General features: G+C 40.6%; 1 protein-coding gene across 3 annotated transcripts in view; it reads right to left on the reverse strand.

Moving 5' to 3' along the window:
* The window catches only part of USP22 (ubiquitin specific peptidase 22), a 92,145-nt gene that overhangs the window by 49,266 nt on the left and 24,487 nt on the right, over window positions 1–18,392 (reverse strand). For 2 of the 3 annotated variants that reach the window (XM_071815336.1, XM_065850456.2), the window contains exons 2-4: window positions 6,666–6,798; window positions 1,049–1,162; window positions 468–512 (exon numbers count right to left, since the gene is read on the reverse strand). In XM_071815336.1, the coding sequence (XP_071671437.1) occupies window positions 468–512; window positions 1,049–1,162; window positions 6,666–6,798 (292 nt within the window). The remainder of the gene's footprint in view (window positions 1–467; window positions 513–1,048; window positions 1,163–6,665; window positions 6,799–18,392) is intronic. The other variant, XM_065850457.2, reaches the window with a different exon arrangement.

Here is an 18,392-nt window from a genome sequence, read left to right on the forward strand (position 1 = left end):
TGAGGTTAAGAATGGTTTGAAGTCCTATCAGGCCTGACTTAGGCTGTCACATTGAAACAGGATGCCGTGGATTCAGTGAGAGACATTACTAGAAAGAAGTTGCCTGTTTTCAAACAGAGACCTTCCCACTTTAAGAAAACATACCCCCTAGAGGCCACTGGAAATGGAAGAGGACAAGCTTTTATAACCGATGCTTCGAAAACTACTCTGTTAAAGGTAAACGCTACTTCCTTTCCAAAGACAAAAATAAAGGAGAAAAACTTTGTTTTGGAGTAATTCTATCAAGGAAAGGGCATATGAAATCAAGTCTGCTGTAATTATTCAATCATTGGAACATATCCAAGCGAGAGGAAAACAATTTGCACGATAAAACTGGCATTCTTAACTGTGATTCATGTCTAAAATGGCAGGATCATCAGCAAAGGGACGCTTGTTAGTGAAGTGCGTCGCCAGCCCACGCCTCTTACCTGTCATTGTACACTGGTAGTGAGAAACCACTGTTGGAGTGAAGGCTAAAAAAGAAAAAATTAGGGAAAGCAAACTGAATAAAACAAATGTGTGTACATATTATTTGTGTGTCAATATTTCTACATAGATACTGTGTGTGTAGCATGAAAGCACAGGTGTGTAAGTAAGCTGGCACGTTCTATTTAAAAAGAAAAGATCATCACACACAAGGGTGACATTTCATGTGAGGGGAACAGATTTATTGCCCGTATCACCTAAATTAGCCTAAAGGAACAGACTGTTACATTTTCTACCTAATACACATCTGACTCTAACACTATGCACGCTTTGCAGGATTAATGTTAGATATTTTTATATTTTCTTGCAATTAAAAATACTTTTGCTACAAGTAGGCGTGGTGCACATGTTAAACTAACAGTCTAACTCCTGGAAAGGAAGAGCGAGACCTCTCTCTCCCAAGGCCTGCGCTAATATCTCTCAAAAGCTCTTTCTTCCCCTTACTGTTTTTTTGCCATTGACAAATGGGAGGGACAGGTATGATTAAAAACAGAAACAAGAAATTCAGGCAGGGAAACCAAACCTTGTAATTTCCAAGCTTTTCGTTGTTCTTCTTTGGCAATTTGTTCCATGTCTTTGTCGTATATGTAATCTTGACACATAAAGCAGTATATACCCCCATACAAAAGGTCTATGGCTGCAAAACAGAAGGGAAGATGGGGAGGAGGAAAAAAAGAAAACATTTTAAATCAGGTTTCCAAGTCAGACACCCCTTCCTCTCAGCAGTCCATAAAAAGTCAAATCTGTACCTTGCAATCTGGAGGAAAAAGAAAGACAAAACACAGGGAAATGTTTCCAGTTCCAATGTGAGTTATGCAATTGCCTCTGGCACAGCAAGAAAAACGTGCAAGATAACAAAGCATTAGCTGCCTTCAATTTGTTTGTAATTCACAACACACCTTTCAAAGACATAAGTAACCAAAAGACATCATTGCAGTGACAGACTGGAATACACGCACAACTAGTCCTGTAAGATTTGATACGTATGTTTGATTTCGGTAATTTCTATTCAAAGCCATTTAAGCCATTAAAAAGCACCTATTCAATTGAAGGCTCAAAGATACTGGTCCAGGGGAAGGGTTTGTCTGGAGCAGTTTCTTCCACAGGTTACACATCTCTCAGTTCTCACGTGCCCTTTTAGAACACACATACAAACATGGACCAATGTTAAAAATATTGTTCTTACACGCTAAACACAAGAAAGCCAAGAAATTAAATAAATCGGCTAACTAGGAAGTGACATTTTGCTTCAACATACACCGAGGAAGAAGTAAGTGCAAACTGATCGCAACAAAATGCTGTGGAAAAAAGTCACAACCAAGGGAAAGTAAAGCACCGAGTTACTCTGAATCCATAAGCCGGAGCACAAGCCACACAGCTGCAATTCTCTTGGTCCCATCAGGTAAAAGAATCACAGAGGCAAAGCCTTTGTGCTCCTGTTCATGGGCCAGTGCTGGTGCAAAGCACTTTTGTAAGGCTGGTAAGCTTGGTAAGGTTTCTAACCACCTCTCATCCATCCTTCACAGCCTCTCCCAACCTGCCACCTCTCTCCTTTATTCCATTGCACCCTTTCTTCCTCCTCCTTTTGCAAAATCACTTTTTCAATGTTTATGTCAAATTGTTTGTTGCTTCTATCATGCATTAAAGAGAACAATTAAAGGTTCCATAATGTCTATTTACTGTCATCCTGCTTATGCGCTTTCTTATTTTATTTGTTTGGTCTATTTGGACCATAGTTTGCAGAAGAGGATGAGGACTGCGTGCATTACCTTGTGCAATGTCCAAATGCCACGATTCTCACCCTGGTACCCAAAGGACTTAATAAAACTCCTTTAGCAGAATATCCCAAAAGGGGGGTAAGAATCTTCGCTGTGGTGGAGATCAGTAACAAAACACTATGCAATTTAGGGGGCGGGGAGGAAAAATAAAAAGGAAAAATAATAACAATGAAGCTATTAGAGTTGTATCATATTTACTCCACTGCACTATCAGTTATGCACATTTATCAACCAAGAATGGTTGAAAATCCAAAGTATTGGTCTCAAAACACAAAATCAAATCTTGTTCTCCATATATATATATTCTAAAGATTCCACAAGCAGCCCCCGTTACTCCCAATAATAGTCAGGGGCTGGCAGAACATTAAATAAATAGCACCCCCAGTGAGCTCTATTATAATCATTTCAATCTACCATCAGAATGGGCCGGCACACGTTGTGCTCAGACGATTCCTTTTCTCAGCTTTCTGGACTGACCCGCATGAGCGATGAAATCTAAATTTCAAGACCAAAACCAACGCGAGCCCACCTTACACAAAGCACTTGTTCAGCACAGGACGAATTGCTGGTGTAACGAATCAGACAAGTTTCACGGAAACACTGGTGGAGTGAAAGCTGTAGCCGTCTAGTGCCTGATTAAGGACTCTTGAGAAAACGTCCTCTCTCCAGCACACTCCTGGAACAATACAGTTGTACGTATGCCAGCACTTTAATGGCATTAAAGAGACTGCAGTAGGTTTTGGACAAATTATCTCGAGCACCAGTGACAAAGCGGCCGGACAGGCCTGATGGCAGCACAAAAGAAGGGCAGGAATTTCTCGTGAAAGCCAAAACACGGCTGCTCAATTTCAGGATCCTAGTAGGAGTCTGCTAGTAAAGATCACAGGTTAATTGTTGCAGATTACTATAATTTTAATTTTTCCCTTGAAATACACTTTATCTTTCTGATTCTTGTTATTTTGAGGTGAAAAAGAATGTTTTCTTTAGGGCAAAGTGCAAAAATATCACTCAAGTCACTCTGGTGAGCCATCATGCCTGCCCTATTTTTCTTTGCTTTTGTACCTTCTATGCTGAAAACAGGCTGCTATTAAAGTCAGATCTCCTCGCGTCCCTTCATATACAAAATTCTAAAGAGCTGCAACTGAAGAGAAAGTTAAAAGAACTCATTTTGAAAATGAAGCAATCGGCCTGGAGAAACAATGAGGCATCACAGGAGACCATGCAGGAATGAGAACAACTATAACTATTGGTGCAAGAGACGTTAAGTTTCAAGAGACAACAGCTCAGGGGTGAAACTTGAAACTTAGGCACCAAAAGGTCTTCAAACTCTCCATCTGGGAGCCAAGTGAAGTGCTTTGTTTAAAGCTGAGTGTTTTTACTTTGCCAAATATATCCACTGATATCCTTGTGAAAATGTTAAGAGACAAGAGATGATGGGAACAGAACAATAAGTAAAAGAACAGGGAAGTGATCCACATCCATGGTGCGCGTACACGCGTCTCATCCAGTTAACTAACTTGTATGTTCAGTTTTTAAATACCCAGCTAAACAGAACTAACGTGACTGTTGAAAACGGGATAGTTCACCATAATATGACAGCCTTCCATCAGATGTGACCTATTTGTGAATCATATTTTGGTATCATTTTCCTTGAACACTGGTTGCATTCAAGTAGAACAAAACATTCAGCAACTCCAAATTCAGGTAATTTTTACATGTATTGAAATTAATCCCACTGTGAATTTCTGTGACTCAATGTTATCAACCTGAGATCAACCCACATTCATATTCTATGCAAGTCACCTACATTTTGTTCAGCTTCTGTAACAAAGGAGATTAAACTGGTAATTCTTTTAGACAGTATTCTAAGTCAACATCTAGGCTAATTCACACTCCCTAATTTCTTGTATTAAGTGTTAATCATTAAACTAGTTTCAGATAACAGTCTCAAGCCCACAAGAAGTCATTTTTCTGAACTTCAGCCAGCTCTCCCCTTGTTCTTCTACCCGATAAGAGCACAAACCAATTATCTGATCCCGGTCTTCCCGGCACCTGGAAAGTGCAGCACAGATCACAACTCCTGAACTGATAAGATATTAAAGTTTACTGATACGAGTAAGAAAATCTCACTAATCAGTCTCTATCAAGGTGATCACAGCCTTATCAACTCTACAAGTCATAAAACAAGTATACTTAGTTTTTATTTATTTATACATAAATAAAAATAAAAGGCCAGTCCTGCTAACCGGTGAGCCAAGGCGGCTTCTCTTGCAACCATCGAGAACCGCAGGCACTCACTTGCGGGGCAGGGGGTAGCAGCTGGAACTCTAAGCTTCCTTTTATTGCCAAAAATGCAGCATCACATACCCAGTCTTCTAATACACACTAAAAACAATGGGCATAGTTAAGCGTTATCCTTCCCTCACACACTCAATATTTAAGAGAAATGGTATTTTCTTCTCCTAATGCTTGAGATAAACCCATCCTATTCTTAAGTCCTTTTTCTTCTTTTAAACCAGGACCAAAAGTCTGTGGGCTGTGCTCTGAAGTCTTTGAGATGCCTACAGGCTGCATATGGTTCTAGAATGTTAATGTTTAAAGGGATTTTGGATTGCCCACAATCCAAACATGCTAAGTACCCAACACTATCCTGCAAGCCACTTCAATACACCTAGGAGCCACAGGGCCAGTCTCCATGCTGTGCACTTGCCTCTGTCATGGTTTAGAGCATCATCCTGCATCAGCCTGCGAGTTCAAGCCAGGAAAGATAAAAATGAAGGAAAAAAGTCCAAGTATCACTATGGAATCTACATACCAAAAATGTTTTTAACCGTTAATTTAAGTCTGTCAGCTAAAAGGTTTTCTCACCTAAAATTTTTACGTGGCATTAATGATTCCCAAAGCTGCCGCAGTGATCGACTAACAGAGAGCGTGCAATGCAGAGATTAAATAAAAAAGGCAGCTCATATGGCTGGATCTCACCTCACCTACCTGTCACCCACATCCACAACTCAAGGAATATATTAAAATAAGTACAGTATTATTAATACACACTGAACAAACAAGCAGAGGCAAGAGCACAGGTATCATCACTGTAAGGTCAGAGTGTGAGTGTCTAATTTATATTGCTCGGGGAAGCAGAAATAATAAGGGATGTATTTAAGAACACTCTGGACTATGATCCTGAAGGCTCCTAAAATGTACAGCAGTGAGCTGTAAAAACATCGCTTCCAGTGCTCAGACAGCTGTTGCAGTTGAAATCTATGATATCTCTCAGAACTGTGATTAAGTGTGCGGTTCCTGCTGGTCTCCATGGAGACTGATGTTGGCTCAGCAAAAAGTCACCAAGTGTTTTAAAATAATTCCCGTTCGTTTTGAAATTTCAAAGCACTTAACTCATTTTTGCCTATCAGATGTTATTTCCCCAACGAGAACTGCAGCAGTAAAAGCAACCGAAAGCACTACCAAAACTACAAAAATATTTTTACAGCTCATCTCTCATGCAGCTGGGAATTAAACACCAAAATATACATTAAAAAAAGAAAAAAGGAATCTCCAAAACTAGAAATCAAGCAGTCAGATGTACAATCTTCACATTACATGTATTTGTACATCAACTACATTACATTTAACTGCAAAGAATACTTTTTGGGATGATACAATACTATATTCTGTATTTTGGTTTGTATAATTAATTCTTGCCCTTTTCATCTAAAGGTTATTCCTTTTGGGAAGAACCTTATCTGACATGCTCTTAATTGTCTAGTACCATGATAGTAACTCCAACAGTGTTAAAGCAAGAGAGCATCCTCAAAGCGCCTCCCTCCTCTGTTCAGTTTCATTTTTCCTTTAAGGAAAGGGAAGATATTTGAGTACAGTAGAAACCAGCAAATTCCACCTTGCACAAAAATTTACTTGAAGAATTTAAGTTTCCCAAATATGTAGACAAAACAGCAGCTCAGAACATGTGCAATTATAAAACTCTTTTAAAAGGTTCTCCATAAATACAGTAAGATTAATGGTAAAAATAGGACAGTGCTTACACAGCATCCACAGATAAACAGGCAACTACTTTCTACAGTCTCAGTTTAGCGCTGTATTTTTTTAACCTTAAACCTGGCCATACACTTATATTGGCACAAAAGGGTTTTTTAGACATATACTTTACCAGAAATCCTTACATAGTGTTTACTTAGAGTAATTTTTACTTCTGCATTGGTAAAGATTCCTAAATAATTTCACCTAGTGAATTGACTTCAAAAGTTCTTCCAGATTACACCTTGTAAAATACTGGCCTGGAAATGACAGGGATAACACAGCAAGTTAAAAAGCACCGGTGAGTACATCAGGAGGGCAGCTTACCTAAATTGTGTCGCTTTGTCTTTGCGTGCTCGTGAATGTGTTTCTTTGTAAAACAGCCAAAGAAGACACAGTAGAGGCAAGAGTGGAGTCTGTTCAGGTGGGCACCACACATATGACAAATGCACGACTTTGCCTGAAATAGAGAAACAGACACAGCAGGTGAGTGACAGAAACATATCTCCAAGTGCAGATAAATGCACGTGGATGTGACTGTGAACATTCCCTTTTACTCGGTGCCTGCAACTCGGTGTTGCAGACCATCAAGGAAACTGGAGTTGTGCCCTCATGTGACAAAAGACACCAATTAGATGTATTAACGGAGAAAACGCTTCTGTTTGTCCAACACGCTTCCAAGTCTTGATAGAGAACAGGTGTCACCTAAGAGCAGATGACAGTTCAACCCATTTACAACTCTCAACCTGTAGTTTAATGAACATTTCAAGCCAGGGTAAGCAGGCACTGCTGCCAGAGCATACAACCCCATCGCTCCATCACTTCACCTGTGCATTCCTATTCCAACACCAAGCAGGTACAAGCAGAACCACCTACAGAGCCACCACAGCTCAAAGTGGGACACTGATGGGTTTGAAGTGAATCTGCCATTGCCCATCAGATTAACCTGTAGCAGTCTCTCCATCCAGCTCGCTATGAGCCACACAAACTTGTTGTTGGTGCAAAACCTTTGGGCATTATGGTCGGTGTGGCACAGACTTCACCTCACAGCTGCACAGACACTGATATCAGGTCCAGACGCATCAGTTCTTGCTCAGTTCTTCAGAATCGCCCCCCAACCATGGTCCCTATCTTGAAGCAATGGGCTTTGCTGCTCAACAGCCCCTTTGCTGAGCTGGTTCAGCTTGCCAGCCTGGGAGCTGAAGCTACACTAATCATTCCTGGAGGGCTTTAAAAGGCATAAAGATGAGGTTCTTGGGGACATAATTTAGTGCTAGAGTTAGGTTATGGTTGGACTCGATGATCTTGATGGTCTCTTCCAACCAGAATGATTCTGTGATTCTAATCTTTCGTCAGGTTAGTAAGTTTGGAGGAGCGATGGCAGATGGAGGAGGCTCAGATGCACATCAGAGCTCAGGGAAAGCACAAGATGCTCAGCAGGGAGGCACAAACTCTGTTTTTTCACAGCACTGAGCCTCTTGATCCATTTAAAAGCTGCAATGTTACTTGAACATTGAAATTGCATTGCTTTGATGGGATGATTCTGCCAGATTCATTCATCAGATTTCTCTGCACCGGCCCACAAAATAATGGTGCAATCTCAAATCTGCACCAGTCAAAGAGTTACACAAGTCACTTTTGCCACTCTCCAACCTGGAGCAAACATAAATGGGGAGGTACATGATGGAAGTTACTGTCATTCATTGGGAATTAATAAGCATATAAGCCTGACAGGATGTTCTGCATTCCTCTAACAATGCATTTCAACAAGCAGTTCTGGAGGAAAAAAAAAGGCAATTAGGAGGTTAAGTAGAGCTTCTGACTCTCAGTCATATCTGCAGCACTCCTGAAGCCAAAGACGCCCCAAATTTTCTCTTAGCATTAAACTCGGGTACTTCAACAAATCTTTTGAAATATTACTCTGTCTGGTAAGAGACTTAGGAGAATTTGAGGGGTAAGTCTTCTGCAAAACACCACCACCAAAACCAATTCAAGTCCAATACCATCTGATGGGAAGATACAACAGGAGAAATTCCTCACAGTAAATTCACTTTTCATCTCAGACAAGAGCAACTGCATTCAGACATCTGTTGAAGGGCAACTGAACTTCTATGACAGCTCAGAGATCACTTACAGAGACATGTCTTATTTTACAGACTAATTCAAAAATACTACTCCTTTGCTTGGAAGCACATTTTTTGCTTCATATTAAAAAAAAAAAAATGGAATTACTAAAATACTAAGCTATAATCTAACTTAGGCAGTGCGGCTCATAAATAGAAAACCTCCAGCCTTCTGTAATATTTGTCCAGTCTGCCACAAGTTAAAATTTTTGCTGAAGAAATGACGCAGAATCCCGTTCTCTAGTCTGATATTTTTCTTCCAGAACACTTACGGCTGTTAAATAAATAATCAAAGAAGCCTGCAATATGCTGCACTATGGAATTTATTTTCAAGCTTCTACAAATTAAGACTTCAATCCCGAATCTCACATGTTGTGTATTCAAAGCTCTCCTAAGTTCTGTTAGACGAAAGTCGATTGGTTGAAACGAACATCACACACCTACAGAAAGAAATATTTTAAAGTAGGACCAAAAAAACATTCACCGTCGCCGGTACAATTTCCATCTTTAGAAAAATACTGCAGAGCTGTCAAACTGTTGCCTAACGGTCGCTCTTTGGCTGCAGACGCTAAATAGGACCAGCCTATCTGTTAAGATTGCTGCTATGACAACAACTCCAGCAACTCGCTATTTTACTTCATCAGCTAAAAATAAGTCTTTTAGCATTAAATGTATTGTAAACAGATGATATAACGAGCGTGCAAAACCTGATGATATTAGGCTAAAAGGCAGAAAATCCATGCCCTAAGACTTTTTATTTCAATGAAAATTAAGAAGGAAAAAAATTAGTGGTAAAAGAGAAGTTCAGTCACTTATTTAAAGGAAGCTATTTATCTATATCCTCTACTTGTTCAGTGTAGCTCAAGATGGTTTTTCTAAAATTGTATGAAAACAAGGTTGAAAGACAGAGTGAAGAAATCAGTATCAAAAAGCGCAGTGACTATTCTTAACTAGATTAGCTGTCTCCTTTTCTTCTGTCTGTGCTTTTAAACAATTTGCTAAATTACAACAAAGCTGCCATCATCCCACCCCACCCCAAATAATCAAATAACTTGGTTTCATTATACTCCCAGCCCTGCTCACATCTCCCCAGGCTACAGTCTAAGACAAACCAGAATACTGCAAATGAGTGATCGAAATCAGTCCGATCCATAAAGTCACAAGCTTGCTTTAAAACAGGGTTCAACTTCTTTAAAAGGCAAGTTAGGTCTTGCTTGTGGTGCAGATGCTTTAGGGAAGTCAACAAGCATTTCGGCTGCAGAATCAACCTGTCCCTTCTCCTTTTCTCTGGTAAGTCCTCCTAGATAGATGAACACCCCCTCTTTATCTTAAGACATTAATGTAGAGTCTTCTCCTTCCTTCATACCCTCTCCCATTATTATGCTACTCCCTCCCTAATTTTACTTTGTTCCCTACCTGCTTCTCTCCTCACCCTCACATATTCCACTCTCCATCTTTAACCCTGCTCTCTCTCCCCACAGATTCATTCTCTCATCTTACATCCCCAGCCAATCTTCAGTCCATACTGAATCCCTTTCAGTTTTGCTGTGATATTGTAAATAAACTGCACATCAGAAGAGGCCCTGAGTGTTTTCCTTCTGGAAGATTATAATCCATCTTTTAAATGATAAAAAACTAGAAAGAATAGTCGTGCACAATATATAGCTATTAAGACAGTGGTAACTCATATCCAGACCCCCGGCAATGGATCTGAACCTTCTTTAAAAGAGGTTTAAACCCCTCGCAAGTGAGGATGTAAAAACTAGCACACTACACACAAAAGGGAATTGGCTGTAATCCCCTGTGACATGGGTCAAGTAGTCCCATCTCTGAAAGGCAACCTGCTCCTGATATTGTTAATAGCCATGATACAAAGCGAATTAGAAAGAAAGTAGCAGGTATCAGGAGGTCCAATAAACTAGACTGCTGACACTTCAAGTCCTCTCAAGTTGTCAGAACAGTTTATTATTAGTTTACCATCGTACCATCAAAACAGCGGTGGAGAAAATTAATGCGTCCAGCTGGTGTTGATGTGCCCCAGCAGTTTGTCCAACAGCTCCAAGTCCTGAAACCAAGACCACGCTGGGCACGCAACATCAGTTCTTCAAAAAACCTGCAACCCTGTTTCAACTGCATATAACACTGGCTCCTTGAATCAGGTTCCAGGATAAGTTGGGGAACGAGCTGTTGGAGAACAGTGTAGGGGAAAAGGATCTGAGGGTTTTGGTGGACAGCAGGATGAGCATGAGCCAGCACTAGGCCTTTGTGGCCAGGAAGGCAAATGATACCTGGGGTGGATTAGAAGAGGGGTGGTCAGTAGGTCAGAGAGGTTCTCCTGCCCCTCTGCTCTGCCCTGGGGAAACCACACCTGGAATATTGTGTCCAGTTGTGGCCCCTCAGTTCCAGAAGGACAGGGAACTGCTGGAGAGAGTCCAGCGCAGGGCAACAAAGATGCTGAAAGGAGTGGAGCATCTCCCGTGTGAGGAAAGGCTGAGGGAGCTGGGGCTCTTTAGTTGGAGAAGAGGAGACTGAGGGGTGACCTCATTAATGTTTACAAATATATAAAGGGTGAGTGTCAGGAGGATGGAGCCAGGCTCTTCTCGGTGACAATCAATGGTAGGACAAGGGGTAATGGGCGCAAACTGGAACACGGGAGGTTCCACTTAAATTTGAGAAGAAACTTCTTCCTGGTGAGGGTGGCAGAGCCTGGCCCAGGCTGCCCAGGAGGGTTGTGGAGTCTCCTTCTCTGCAGACATTCAAACCCACCTGGACACCTTCCTGTGGAACCTCAGCTGGGTGTTCCTGCTCCATGGGGGGATTGCACTGGATGAGCTTTCCAGGTCCCTTCCAGTCCCTGAGATTCTGTGAAACTGCAGAAAACCCAAGAGGCACAAAAGAGACCTTGGCTACTGCAAACCATCCTTCTGTATTTCCAACTATGTCACATATAGCTTTAGAAGCTCAATTTTTATTTAATTGTAAATGAGAGGAAAACATCTTTTCAAAGAAGTTTGCCATTAGGGTACTTAATGAGTCTGGCCTCTTGTGCTCTCACTAAATATATCCAAGCACTTTGAGAATAGAGCTGTTGTCAGAAGCTTCTAAGCCAAAGACCTCCCACCTTTCACAGTCTGCAAACCACATTCACCACAAAGCTTCAAGGAAAAAGATGAACCAGGTAACACTACCGAGACAGTGGGAGGTTCTGGAGGTCAAAAGATCATGAGGAAGCTGCTGCCACACTGTACGTGTTCACAAGAAACTCAAATAAGCAGATTCTTAAGGTAATTTTAAAGCAAATACAGTAGCTATGGATCCCCAAAAGTGCCTGATCATGCCCAAATTATTAGGAAAGCAAAAAATTGCCCAATACAAAACTACTTCAATTTCCCTACTTTTTAAAATAAGTTTTTTATGTATAACAGACCTAACATTTAGATACATCAGAAACAAGAGGAGAAAGTATTTAATTTTCTAATATGTTATCATCATTGTTGAAAGTCTTTGGAGGGGTGCACTTCACCAGCCAGCCCAAAACCAAGTCTAATCCTTCAGCAAGAATTTTAATATCTCAGTCCACAAAGACGAAGGTGTTTGCTGTGCAGCTCTAAATATGCCTACCTATAGAATATAGGCGCATGTGGGAAATTCTCCCTCCATGCGTCTCTCCCCATGATCTGCTTTGTTCCCAAGAAGCGTTTGTACTCCAGTGGCACTTCAGCTCAGACAAACTGCTCCTCGCAAGCCAGGACTTCAGTGGACTTGCAAGAAGGTGCAGTCCAGGCACACGGAGACATCACCGAGTCCCGCTCCTGGCTGCTGAATTTTGAAGGAGGATTTCTGTGAGAAATTGAGAAATCTATTCCAAAGATAACCTTGGTACAACCACCCCAGCAGTAATTTAGCTGGAAGCCCTAACATCAAGAGGCAAAATATAGCAATGCTGTGAGATGCCTGGAAGTAGAGTATCTGTAATTCTCAATATTTTCCTCTTATTATTTTATGTTCCTATGTTTAAACTTGCTTTGACTTCAAACTAAATATTATAAGATAAATAAATACACCCTTTCAAGTCCCATCCCCATTTCTCGGTAGGAGAGATGAGTACAAAGAAAGCAGAAACTGAGGGTCCACCTGCCCAGAGCCTCAGGAACCTGTGACAGCTCCCACAACAAAACCCTTTCCTGAATCCTTAATCTCTTACAGGCACATGAACAAAAGCGAAGAGACCGACTGAACGTTTGCAGTGTTCATCGCTTTAACAGCAGAACAGGGAAGAAAAAGCACCAAACCCTCAGACTTCGGACCGAAACTTTTCAGATACGAAGTGCAAATGCCCTCACTGGGCCACAGAACGAGGTATTTAAGGGAAATGTAACAGTTTCCTCACATACTCCGAGTAGCTAGTCTTAATATGCACATTTTAGGTACAATCAATCCATTTTTGCCTCTCCTGTTCACCTTGACACATCCAGACCACAGCCTAGGCACAGACTTCTTATTCTTATCCATCCCCCATTGCAAACAATTCTTGTCCAAATGTAACATGGACGCAGCAGCACATGTAGAGTGACGAACAGCATGTTTCCCTTAGCCTATTTTTGACAGAAAAAAGGACAGATAATCACAGAAGGTCATATAACTGACCGCTGCTTCTTTCTTTGCTGAAGATGGGGACCCTTCAGCTCTTCCAACACAACGTTTCTTCTGCCTTGTGGGAGGAGAAAGCCAACGTTAAACTACAGCTGACAAGATTTATTACCCCTGAGTACTCTTTGCACCTCAACAGCAACAAATTTAGGTCAAATCTGCCTTAACGGCATTTCTATCACTCCTTAATCCACATTTTCTTCAAGATTCACCGTAGTGCTTTCCTAAGGCCGGGGTTCCACAGACCCATCGTCCATTTGTAGAGCGGCTGGGGTATTTCATACATTTAAATACTTAAAACTTCAAAGTCACATTCTTAGGTTTCAAGAAACAAAAAGAGGGAACTGATTATACAGCTCTCCATGGTACGGTGTATAAATCACTCCTCCACATGCTGATGGGGTGATTCAGAGTTACTGAGTCAGCGCACATTTCTGACACATCAGCTTCAGAAAAATGATCAACTCAAGCATTGTTCACCCACTTCCTGCAACCAAGTCTTAATTACTATATTGTCTGATTAGAATTGCCAATTATTTTTTAAAAATAATATTAAATAATTTTTTAAAATAATATTCCGGAGTATTTGCTTGCAGAGATTCTTTCCCAGTCTGAACGGGACGTTTGGTTCGGACCATCTGAGCACAAGTTTGAAGACAACAATACCACAATTCATAATTAAAGATGAACCAGCCTGTTATTGAACAACTTCACCATTCTTAAACTGAGTGTAAACAAAATACACCGTTATGGGCATCAGAGCAGCTTGCTGTGCTTCTGTAGTCAGATTAACCCATGGCTAATTCCAACCAATCCTCCCTCTGCCTACAAACCAAAAACTGTGAAACAAGGAAATAAAGTCCTGGATGTGCTACAAACCATGTGAAAAAGAAACTTCAGGAACATTTTTCCATCGCACCTAATTAAAGGTGCTGCATCTCAGCAAGGGCATGAACTCCCTGTCTTCGATAAGGTAAAATGTACATTAAACTCACCTGTTTGAACCTCAGAATCATTTTATCTTAATTTAACCCTGGTTTTGAAAAAACCACTAGTTGCACAGTACCTATGGCCAGAGAAAGGATGATTAAATATTTTCTACAATCCGAATTCTTAAGGCAATTCCCCTATTTCAGTTTTGTTTTATAACTTTTTCCCAATTTTTGCTCCATAGAAAAAAGGTTCCACAGGTAAAAAGGTTGAAATGAAACTTGGAAGAAAAAAAGTTATACAGTTTACAAAACAGCACAAGCTCAGGAAGAAAATAGGAGGATGCTCTAAGGATGAAATTCCTATTTTGCTATATATAGTCACTGTAGTAAAAAAGCAGCATTTCAACAAGAACAAAGGAATTCTCTTGAATCCAAATCACTACGCTGAAATTGCTTATTCCCTTCTTCTTTGGTAGGTGCTCATCCCCACCACTAACACTTACAAATCTAAATGATTTCTCAAGCAGTCTACAAAAGATGCAGTAAAGAGCCTATTGTGTTTTGGAACCATTTAAATAATGGATCTTGTTCAAATTAAATCGCATGTCCTTCTATCCTAAGATTCTTTTAGAAGCGGAAAGCATATTTGCCTTGTGAAAACATGTAAGCTGCTTAAGGTTCAAATGCATCTCTTTCCCTGAATATATACGATGCGTGGATACGTTCTGTGTGTGGATTTTTATCCATTTCCCGCACTGCACCACTGCAGCAGCGATTCCACAGAACAAGGGCCCTGCCAATTCCGCAGGAGCGTGTTCTGAGATCCTGCACAAAAACCTATTACTTTACCTCACCATTCCCCCCACGTCAGCAAATCGTAGAAATGTTTTTAAGCGTCCTATTAGGTAATGTATTGATCTAATCTGTGAGCACGTGACTCGGGAAGCAATGCGAGGAGCAAGTTAAACAGACAAACGGGTGCGGAGTCTTATTAAACCCTGCCCGTGCTGCAGAGATTGTATTTTGCGCTGCACAGAACTAAGAAGTCCAGTTCTCCATATGAAAACAGGTTATGCTCTTGGGAAGTTCACCACAGTACTTTGATGGAAATACTCCAGATAGCATCCTTGCAGAAAGCAAAAAGAAACTTCAGGGTACATAGGATCAAAGTCCTAACAAGTCCTACAGCCTCGTTTAGAAAAGTATCAGATTTTTCAGCTATCTTTCCTTTAACGACTCTAACACGGCCATAAAAATACGTGAACTTAATTAGTCCACATCAAAGTCAAAGCGATTCTGCTAGCAGGGAAGATGGAAGGGATGATGCCACAATGCGGATTCTCTGTGGCATGACTTATTTATGAGAAATACTCTCAGCAAAAAAAGGAGACTAGTAGAAAACCAGCAGCAATGGAGTGACAAAGTGCATCTATTAGTGACTATTTGTTTCATTAAGAAAAACCCAAACAAACAAAAAGCAATGCCACACTAAATGGGGTAGATCCAATTGTTGAGCCTAATCAAAAAACACTACTCTGGTAGAACACATTTCTGCTTTTAAAAGCTTCCTATGAGTTACGCACCACTCCATCAAGACTTTGAGGGTTCTTATACGTGACATTTTTACATTTACTGTAGCAAAGCAAGCCAACCGGTAGCACAGAAATGAACCCCTTTGCTTACTACTTCTCTGACAATTGTGGGTGTCAGTGATGATACATATAACAAACAAGGCAGACAAGCCAAACTCACTTCTTGCCATAATAAAACGTCCTCTTTGTCTAACAGGAGCTGAAGACAAGTTCTAGTCCCCTCACAGTGCCTGCAAGAAAAACTATGACAAAACAATAAAACAAACTTCCCTTTTGGTTTTACAAGAGCTACACAGAACATTTGCCCATTCTCCTTCCAAAGACCAATTTGCCCAAAGCACCACAAACCATTCCCAAGAAGCACGTTCCCCATGTGCCAGAAAAACAAGTTGAGACAGAAAAGACCATCAATCCGTACACACTAAAGAGCCTTCAGAGAAGTGCATCCTCTAAAACTACAGCAAGTCTTGCAGAGAAAATAAACCAGAACATTCGCGGGGTCTCAAACAACAGTGCCTTCACTAGCACGGAGCAGAAAATGGAACTATAATGGACAAATAAGAAATTTTGCTTGTCTAGTTCCACTTGGATACTAAGACATCGGCATCTACGACGTATTTATGTCCATCTAGCTGCATATGTCCAGGAATACTCCAAGCCAACTAGCACATTACTGTCTACAACACCCGGAGAATGAAAGCAAATTCTCAATACGCTCGCACAGAACGTGCTTTGATATCTAGGAAGTTGAAGCTTACTATTGCCTTGTACCTCAGTACAAAACAAATTAATAATTCATTTTACTAGAGCAAAACAAGAGGTCTTTCATTCACTGAAAAACTTGGATGCAAATTCACAGACCTAAAGTCACGAAGATAAGACAGAGGTGATCAGAACTGCAATTCACTCTTTAGATCCACCATTTGGAAAGATGGATATTCTGAACCCTACAGCCACGCAAGCCAGCTTAGAAAAGCTGTTATCAAAGCAACGTGAACACAAAATACCTTTTGGAAGAGAAAAGCAGTCCCACAGAAGAATCATGATGTGTGTAGGAAGGTGGGTGATAGTTTCTTAGCTAAGAGCTTCTGTCTTTTTACACAGGATGTACAGCCAATTATTATGTTTTAACACTTCATGCTATATTTGGAACATTAACTTGTTTTGCAAAATAAGTTCATACGACCTGCCTCTCAAAGGAATGAAATGGGAGGAGAGGTGCAGTTAAATGGTTCCTGCCTCTCAAGATCAGGGCACATTAAATTCTAGCTTCTGTTTACAAGGAGTTTTTGGGGAAGGGGTGGTTTCCAAGCACAGAAATTGGAATCAAGAAGCAAAAACACCCTCTGACCTGATACCACCCCCCTCAAGAAACAAAGGACATCCCCAAGACCCAACACAAGGATCCATCCCAAGACATTCTCAATTTGGTACTTCACTAATAAAACTCAGTTCTTGGAGCTGAGTTTAGAGCATCTTGTCCACATGTAAAGAAAACAAACACCAACACCCCCCACAAAAACCCAACCGACCAAACATGTTGCTGTAACAAATACTTGCCTTTTAGGTAGAAAACATAAAACTACAAAGTTTCAGCTACCTGCTCCTTTTCCAAGATACTACCAAGCACTTTGTTAATCATCTCACAGCCAATATTCCTTTAAGACAAGAGTTTTAAATTTGTTATATTTGAAGTATCTCTAACCTTGCCTAGCTGTGTTTAAACTGACTGTCTTGTATAATATACAATCTTTGTACTTTGTGGCTGAACTCTCTCTTCCTCCCATGCCATAAAACTTCAAACACCAGCAGCAAACTGAAAAACGCAAGGACACCATTTCTTGATGGTTTGAGTGCTCCTGAGGAGCTGGGAGAGCAAACCTTGGATACGTTTAATACTGTGAAGGTCACAGTATTCTGAATTTCCATGACCGATGTTAGGCCTGTTAAAGATGCTACTTTTCAATGAGGTTTCAGGCATAATGCTGAAACCTTCCCCTCGGAAGTGCAGGACGACAATCTCGCAGGAGTTCTCATTTCCTTCCTCTTTCTCATTTCTTGACCACAACCAAACCAATCTCCTCCTCACAGTCTGATTTTCTTTTTTCCAGCAATACCAAACCACGACAATATTTTGTTGGGATTTTTTTAATGTACCAAACAATAGCATTAAGTAAAAACCCACATATGCCCTTCTCACAGATGCCTGTAGGCCATTAAGAGATTACATTTAATGTATTAGTGTCATTTCTTTGTTCAGAAGACCTGAACAAATTTCTGAATTGAGATTTTTAAATAGAGTGTAGAGACCTTTATCCTGATATTAATAGTCTACTCAGTACGTTACTAAAAGGAGTAGTATTAGGCAAAAGAGTGTTTTTTTAAACTGAGACACATGTAAAAGTTTGCCCTTTTTTAATAGTTTAATTACAAATGTAACTATTTGTATCTTTTTGAGGTCTCATCATCAGTACCTTTGACTTCACCAAATTTACTGTGGTTCTGATCAGGCACAGTTTAATACAATGAGGTAAACCTGTAAGTGAATGGAGTTGACATCCAGGCCCTAAATCTGTCCCCTGACATTTGTGTAAAGAAAAAAGGTCTAGAGCCTCCCTGCAAAGCAATTCTTTGAAGAGCAACATGGAAAAACATCAAATAGATTCAAATCTTCATCCTGACCCAGCTCAGACCACTCGCCTGCAATGAATACGAGCACGGGAGAGCGTTTCCGTGCAGGGCAGATCCCGCTCACCC

Source organism: Patagioenas fasciata, chromosome 15 (genome assembly GCF_037038585.1).
Source record: "Patagioenas fasciata isolate bPatFas1 chromosome 15, bPatFas1.hap1, whole genome shotgun sequence".
In the NCBI taxonomy this organism is placed as follows: Eukaryota; Metazoa; Chordata; class Aves; order Columbiformes; family Columbidae; genus Patagioenas; species Patagioenas fasciata.